Source organism: Caloenas nicobarica, chromosome 14, assembly GCF_036013445.1.
Source record: "Caloenas nicobarica isolate bCalNic1 chromosome 14, bCalNic1.hap1, whole genome shotgun sequence".
Lineage (NCBI taxonomy): Eukaryota > Metazoa > Chordata > Aves > Columbiformes > Columbidae > Caloenas > Caloenas nicobarica.
The window spans coordinates 16,687,063-16,695,521 of NC_088258.1; the positions used below are offsets into that span (position 1 = coordinate 16,687,063).

Here is an 8,459-nt window from a genome sequence, read left to right on the forward strand (position 1 = left end):
TGCAAGATTTTTACAAAAGACTTTTACAAGTAGCACCCAATAAAGCAGGGACTTTCCAGTCAGGCCACTGATGAACACTCAGTCCACAGTTTCTGCCCCAGCCACCCGACCCAACAGTTCACACCACATTAGGCGGTGCTAAAACAGAAGGTGGGCTGCGCCTTGTGGTTGCGATTTCCAGACATTCTCCTTCATCCCCTTGAAATCTTGTATCTGATTTCTTATCGTTAGGTTGGACAAAGCATCACGGTCCAAATGAAATCAAACACAAAAATCATGAGGAATTAGTCCATTCCCACTGAATAATTTAATGTGATATATCTTTTAATATACTTTATACTTACAGACACTCTGAAAAATATCAAACTCACCCTGATACACCTATATTCAGATGCTTAGAAATGGTCTTCTAGAGCTCAGTCGATGATTTTAAATTCTACGCTGGCTTTTACAAACCTTTGTCTACATGCACTGCTTCAATGTGTCACATGCCCAGTACACAACATTTGAGGTTTAATATCTCAGGCATGAGGGGCGGGTTGCCCTTTGGGGTTTTTATCAAGTATCTATATGAATTTACATCTCATCTCATTGCAACTCTGTTTAAGGTTACTGATAATATCAAAGTGTATCCGTCTAATGTGTAAATAAGTTTAATGCAATGTACACCCAAGTGGGATTGTTGGTTTTTTTATTACAGTTTGAATTACACCAGTGCCATCTGTGGCTGTTCCAAGTTCAGCTGACAAAGATAGGGATTTTTCCTCCTCAATACATAAATCCCTCCCAAAAACCAAAATCAGCCTCTGTAATGGAAGAGAGTTGCAGTTCAAAATTAGGGTATACAAGTAAAATGCAAGTGACATACTACACAGCATCCAGCTCTATGGTGCCTAGCAATAGAAAGTGTGTTTCCTTACCTTCTGCTCCACACGAAGAGGAAAAAAAAAGGATAATAAATACAAATACTAAAAACTAAAAGTGAGATTATATAAAATGTTATACAATGGTACCTCAACATTTGGAGCATAAAAAAGTGAGCATAAAGTTCAAATTTAGAAGAAAGTCTTCAGTACATAGTGCCATTTAAACATGCACTTAAATTCCACTGAATTCAATAATCCATAAACACACTGTTGCTGCCACAAATAGGGACCAGCTGATATAATCCATCCACAGAGCAAGCAGGCCACTGAAATTAATACATAAATCTGAATTCCTTGCTTTTCATTAGAGGCAGAACTTCCAGGAGATGCATGGGCAAAAGAAAATTTCCGTAAGGACAAAGAATTGAGCAGCATGTCGTTTAAGTGACATTTACAGCCCTTCTTGACATTCAAGTAGCATATGGGATGAACTTCACCCAGAATCTCCTCATCTATGACTATTTACTATAGCCATAAATATAACGTTTTCAAAATTCAACATTTTATACAATCTCTCTGTTTCCCAAAACAACAACAAAAACCCCGGACTGTACGTATGAAATCTTACCTCCGATGGTATAAGTGTATTACAGGAAAATAAAAGAAATGCTTCTGCTTCCTGCATTTCCCCTGGTTCCACCAGCAATTTACAGCCACAAACAGCACCTGCAAAGCAGGTAAAAATTCACAGCTAACAAAGTAAACAAAGTTCATTACTGTGACCTTCTTCATCTAACTTGTGCTTTTCCTAAGCCGTTCTATCTGCTACTTTCAGTGTTTTTTCAATTCAGTATTCCATCTCTGCCTCTCTTAATTCTATCACACAAGACTTTTTTTTTTTTTTTTTTTGGTCACTTTGCAACAAAAATCCTTTTGGTCACTTTTCTTTCTAGTTTTTAACCCTCCTAATCTAAATCTTTCAAATTTACTAACTTAGTCATGATCCATATTAACTACTTTTTCTGCAGAGTGCAGCTCAGTGAGCAGAGGTTTAGGACAGTTGGACCTGTGAAGTGTTCCCAGGTAACCAAGTGCTGGAAAGCAGTGCTATAAGCTGCTGTCTTATCTGATTACCAGTGTCTCCAAGGATCCTGGAACTGGAAGTGAACTCCTTTAAATTTCAGTCTGAAAGGAGGTGAATAAATCTGAGAACATCTTACAAGAAGAAACTTGCAGAGTTCCCCATTCAGGAGCAGAAATAACAGACAACTAAGCAGGAATCACAGGTTTTCTCCATTTATTCTAACACTCTGTATGTGAAATTAGAATTAAGATGACTGGCTGAGTTATCCTAACATGAGCATTCGAGTCCTACTGGTTCCCACGGGATGACAGAAACTAGCGTTGGCTTGGAGATTAAAAACCTATCAGGTCACGTTTAAGATTCATATATTCTCTGGAGTTACCTGGTCTGACAATCTGCTGGCCACACGTTCTATTTCTTCTCTTGATGCAATGGACTGGCCACACCACGGCGCATAGAAGAAATACAGCACAACTTCTGCATCCTGACGAAGGTGATCTGCATAGTCTAATTGTCCCCGAAAAAGATCAATGACTGGAGATGTCGTGGAGAAAAAATTCACTGGAAGCTTCGCTGGCATGGTTACATCTTTTGCTCGGCTGCAGGATGGAAATGAAAAGTGGTTATGGAGAGTGGACAGCAGTAGTTCAAAAAGTGGGCTCAAAGCCCTCATTTTCAATATTAGCAAAGGTCGTGCAATGACAAAACTTTAGAAACTGATGCAAACACCTACAACTTACATTATCTGAGTTAGTGTCATGAGATACCATACAAGCCTGAAGATCACCCTTGCCACGCTGTGATACCATGCACTACGTTTACGGGTATGTTAGCTCACACTCATTGCTGGTTGCTACAGACAATAAAATTACCAGGAAGAGTGATTTCTTTGGATTTCTTCCCTGGCCTCATCCTCTTTTAACACTTGTACTCTAGGTGACAGCACCCTGATAAGAGAAGAGACACTGGTCATAAAGTTTTGTGATGTGACATTTATACAAACAGAAACTACTACCCTGCCTTACGTTTTGCTTTAAAGTATTCTACACTTCTAGTCTTTTATATTGTATCAGGAAAAAACATGTAAATGTGTGTTAGTTTATTTTACTCATTAGAACAGGGACTGTAAACTGTTCAGGGCATATTTCACCATATCAACAAACAGAGAGTCTCAATTTAAAGATATTATGACAGATTAAGTTTCTTAAGAGAAATTGGTTTGACCAGTAATACCAATAACATAAACCAAATACTCAGGCAACCATTTTCTATCAAATCAGCAATGAAACAATGCAGAACTCAGCATTTCCAAGGTGCTCAGAAGCTGTTATGATATAAATTGTCTTAAATGCAAGTGAATGATCATACTGTCTCTTTTATATTTTCTTAATTCCAAAATTGTCCACTAGCTGTATTTATACTAGAGCAAATCAGATGAAAAAAATGGGCTGCACTATTGTAATGCTCAATTTTACCAGGTTCCTGTCAGCCTCACCTCCATCCCTGGGAAAGTGATGGAACACCTTATCCTTGGTGCCATCTTAAGACATATCAAGGATAAGAGGGTCATCAGGGACAGTCAACATGGCTTCACCAAGGGGAAGTCGTGCTTGACCAACCTCATAGCCTTTTATGAAGACGTAACAAGGTGGATTGACGATGGCAGAGCAGTGGATGTGGTCTACCTTGACTTCAGTAAAGCATTTGACACCGTCTCCCACAGCATCCTCACGGCTAAACTGAGGAAGTGTGGACTGGATGATCGGGTAGTGAGGTGGACCGCAAACTGGCTGAAGGAGAGAAGCCAGAGAGTCGTGGTCAATGGGGCGGAGTCTGGTTGGAGGCCTGTATCTAGTGGAGTGCCTCAAGGGTCAGTTCTGGGACCAATACTGTTCAATATATTCATCAATGACTTGGATGAGGGAATTGAGTGTACTATCAGCAAGTTTGCTGATGACACCAAGCTGGGAGGAGTGGCTGACACGCCAGAGGGCTGTGCTGCCATCCAGCGAGATCTGGACAAGCTAGAGAGTTGGGCGGAGAAAAATTTAATGAAATATAACAAGGGAAAATGTAGAGTCTTACATCTGGGCAGGAACAACCCCAGGCTCCAGTATAGGTTGGGGAATGACCTATTAGAGAGCAGTGTAGAGGAAAGGGAGCTGGGGGTCCTGGGGACAGCAGGGTGACCATGAGCCAGCACTGGGCCCTTGTGGCCAGGAAGGCCAATGGGACCTGGGGGGGATTAGAAGGGGGTGGTCAGTAGGTCAGAGAGGTTCTCCTGCCCCTCTGCTCTGCCCTGGTGAGACCCCATCTGGAATATTGTGTCCAGTTCTGGGCCCCTCAGCTCCAGCAGGACAGGGAACTGCTGGAGAGAGTCCAGCGCAGCCACGAAGGTGCTGAAGGGAGTGGAGCATCTCCCTTACGAGGAAAGGCTGAGGAGCTGGGTCTCTTTAGCTTGGAGAAGAGGAGACTGAGGGGTGACCTCATCAATGTTTATAAATATATAAAGGGTGGGTGTCAGGAGGATGGAGCCAGGCTCTTCTCGGTGACAACCAACAGTAAGACAAGGGGTAATGGGTTCAAGCTGGAACACAAGATGTTCCACTTAAATTTGAGAAGAAACTTCTTCTCAGTCAGGGTGACGGAACACTGGAACAGGCTGCCCAGGGAGGTTGTGGAGTCTTCTTCTCTGGAGACATTCAAAGCCCGCCTGGACGCCTTCCTGTGTAACCTCACCTAGGTGTTCCTGCCCTGGCAGGGGGATTGGACTAGATGATCTTTCGAGGTCCCTTCCAATCCCTAACATTCTGTGATTCTGTGATTCCTTATGTGACAGAAAGTTTTAGGAAAGACTGTGCATTCCTTTACCTTGTATCACAAAGTAAAATGCAAAATAATACAGTACAAACACATTTTTACCTGATATTCGATCCTTCTCAGGTTACAATTTTAGTAATTGTGATAAAATTACTGAGCCCTGAACACTGTCAAACTCATACGTTACGTAACCTCCTAACAACGTTGCCGCATTTCCAAACTTTACAGTTGTTCTGGTTTGTAAGAAGCACCTTTGTCTTCACAATACAGACCCACAAAGCCACAAATCTCTCATTTCCGGGTTACTAAGCACACACTTAAAGCCCAAGATTTAAGAATCACTCCCAGGGTACTTTCTAAAGGTTATGGAAATTCTTACTTCATATGTAAGAGATAATATTTGCTTAAAAACCCAGAATTTTAAAAATATTAGCTAGTCCCTCATGTTCACAGTTCATTAATTGTTAATACAATTAACAAAATTATGTTTTCACACAGGTGGCCAGAAATCTAGTCCCTTCTATGGACTTCCACCTTTGTTCCTTCCCTTCTCCCCAGTCAGTAACCTCCACCAAATTGAAGTGGGCAACTGGGTCAAGAGTTACGCTGAGTCAGCAGACAGATGAATACAAAACGAAACAGCATAAGCCTCGAAAATGACATAGGAAATTGGCTCCAAATTGCAAGGAAGTAAACCAGATCAATGGAAGTCCCATGACATGAATGAGTCAGGAACCACATGGCTACCCTCAAACATGAAAAAAACTCTTGTAATTATTACAAAATAAAGCACAATAAACCAACTGCTACCAGCTTCTTAAAACTATTTGGTCAGTAGTGTTTCCCTCCACAATACCAAATGAATAACAGAGTACTTTTAGATAATTTCCAGGTTTACAAAGAGAATAGTGGTGTGAAACACTAAAAATTATACAAGTATAAACTGAGGATTGCGTAATAAATGATTATACAAACATAATATCATTTGCTGTTTATTAAAACACTGATTGTGTTATTTACCTGCTGCACAGAGCCTATAAAAATTTAAACTCATTTCAAGAGAACAACGTGGTAATAAAGGAAAGCACATGCCAGCGTCTGGAGCATCAGCTCCTTTGAGCGGAAGGTCCTCAGAGTGAGGTTGTCTCAAAAGACATTTGCATAGTGCCAGAAATAACTCGGGTTCTAAACCACGGGCTTTCCATTATAACGCATGGCAGGTCAGGCATCATTTGGCTATTCCTTGAGCCGCTATTATAATCCTGCAATACCTCAGATCCCACTAACGGATTGCCTTGTAGTAAAGGAATTTTCCCTTGCCATCGTTTCTATCCATTGGCCTCAGAAGTTACACGTGGTCAGCGCTGCACTCTGGTGCTGAGACTTGCTTGCAAACTGTACTGACATGCGACGAGACACTATGTACTGCAGTCACAGTTAACGTGCAATTAACTGTTCTCCAAATTGCACAAGGAATTTTTACACCTGAATTTTCTACCTTTCTGACAGCAACAGAACAGGGAAATACTTTTCTGACACCAGTGTGTCTATTTAACTACAATCTGAAAAGCCAAAACCCTTTAATCAAACTTCCTGTAGCGTACAGGGTGGCAAGAAGCACATTCCAAGCACATTCCATCTGTGAGCTTTCAAATATAGCTAACAGTAAAATGAAAGGAACATGCAGGTTTTAAATAAAGGAGAGCAGGAAAAAACCAGAAGCATCATTGTAAGTGTAAAAAAAAAAAAAAAAATCAGTTTTTAGTAATGGACAGTAAAATAGAGAGGTGATTAAGTTCAGAAATCCTCCACCATACATTCGGTAATACAGCAAGAGCTTTACACTTCCATGTATATTATCTGGTCAGTGTGAGGCAAAGGCTGCAGGAACAGAGGCACTGCTGCTGCAGAGCCACTCACTGATAGACCCAAAATTCACCCCAATTCGAATAATATATCCTCTGCGCACAGGTGAGAAAATAAGGCCCTAGCGTTTTCCAGAAGCATTACCTGCGTGCTGAGTGTTTCTTGGAATAAAAATTTGTCAGATTCTGCAGAGCAGGGAAGTAATCAGATCCTTGTAGCCTTTTACCACTCCCAAAACGAAACCTCAAACGCAGGTGTTCTTAAATTAACACAGCGTACCCTGAAGTACATAACAGTCACCTTGACCTAAAACCCGTCCAGAACGCTGAGATCGCAGCTGGGGCTCCAGCAACGCGCCGCCCGCCGCAGCGCGCTCCTGTGCCCCCGCGTCCCACCCGACTGCACCCGCTCCGGGCACCGGGCAAACGGGAGCCAGAGAGACTTCTGCAACGAACAAAGTTCCAGCTCCCAAGAGAAGCGCCAGCACGCTGGGAAAATAAAATGAAAGATTTTTAAAAAGCAAAGCATCCTTCTGTCTGAAGCAGGTGCAGGTGACGGGGGTGTCGGCATTGACGCATGGGCCAGAAGAGGCCTGTTGTGTCCCCTTCGGCCCTCAGGCCAACGCGGCCGGCTGAGCGGGCTGAGGAACGGGGCTCAGCGCCGGGCCCCTCAGCCCCTCTAGGACAACGTGAGGTACGTGAGGCGCGAGTTCTTCTCCGGAGATACGGAAAACCAGCTTTCTCAACAAAGCACCTGCCTCTCAGGTGTGTGCGCATCCCGTACCCGCCACGCCCCGACACCCTCCAACGAAGACGTACATACGCGTCCTAAAAACCCCGCCGCTTCTTTGCCACCCTGATACTAGTGCGGGGATCGGGGCCCCGGCCCCGCCCGGGACGCTGTTCCGCCACGCGAGACGGCCGCCGCTGCCACGGGGATCGCGTGTGGCGGGCTGGGGAGGAAGGAGGGTCTGTCTGTCTGTCTGTCTGTCCGTCCCCCGCTCCTGACAGGGCCCGGGCGCGGCGCGAGGAGGCGGGAGCGGGAACCCCCGGCCCGGCCACCGCGGCCCCGGCAGCCTCGGCGCCCCGCAGGCCCCGGGGCGGGACCCCGCGGGCGGCTCTGCCCCAGGCCGCCGGGCACGCACCGCCGCCTGGAAGGGCGCCTGGCGCCGCGTTCCCCGGCCCCCGCCCGCTCCCCCGAGCCGCCCCCCGCCATTACCTGCAGGTGACTTTGAGGGCGACGAGGAAGGCGCAGCCCAGCACGATGGCAGCGCCGCACAGCAGCTCGGGCCGCCGCGCCATCTGCGCCGCGCGGGGCCGCAGCCGAGGGGCAGCCGACGGGCCGGAGCCACCGCATAACGACATCACCCCCGGCCCGGGCGGGGTGCGGGGCCGCCCGGCCGCTCCCGCTCGCACACGTCTCCACCGCCCGCCTGTCAGCCGCGCCGGGGCGGCCCCTCCCGCCCGCCAACCCGCCGCCGCCACGTCGCGCCGCCCCGAGCAGGCGCACTGGGGCCGGGCCCGGCCGGGCTGGGGCAGCCGGGAGCCCGGGGAAGGCGAGGGGGGAGCGGGTGCCGTCGGGCTCCGCTCGCTCCCCGGTCTCAGGAAAAACCCGGCAGGAGTTGGCGTGTTCGCCTCGGCCGCTTGGGCAGGACGCCGTCAAACTGCCCTGGCCGGGATCAGCGGGTACGACCCCCCCCCCCCCGGTAACGCCGTTTCTGGCAGCACCGACCCCCCCGGAGTCATTAAACACTTCACACCGGCCTTACAGAACAAGGATTTCATGTTTAGTTTTGTCGAGAATTACTTCCAGTAATTTACAGA

General features: G+C 46.4%; 1 protein-coding gene across 3 annotated transcripts in view; it reads right to left on the reverse strand.

Annotated features, from left to right (window-relative positions):
* Positions 1-8,068, reverse strand: part of TXNDC11 (thioredoxin domain containing 11) — a 34,756-nt gene extending 26,688 nt beyond the window's left edge. The window contains exons 1-4 of one of the 3 annotated variants that reach the window (XM_065644766.1): positions 7,855-8,068; positions 2,823-2,897; positions 2,333-2,549; positions 1,495-1,592 (exon numbers count right to left, since the gene is read on the reverse strand). In XM_065644766.1, coding sequence (XP_065500838.1) covers positions 1,495-1,592; positions 2,333-2,549; positions 2,823-2,897; positions 7,855-8,000 — 536 coding nt within the window. In that variant the 5' untranslated portion in view covers positions 8,001-8,068. Of the gene's footprint in view, positions 1-1,494; positions 1,593-2,332; positions 2,550-2,822; positions 2,898-7,854 lie in introns of those variants that run through there. The other 2 variants (XM_065644767.1, XM_065644768.1) reach the window with 2 other exon arrangements.
* Positions 8,069-8,459: the final 391 nt, after the last annotated feature.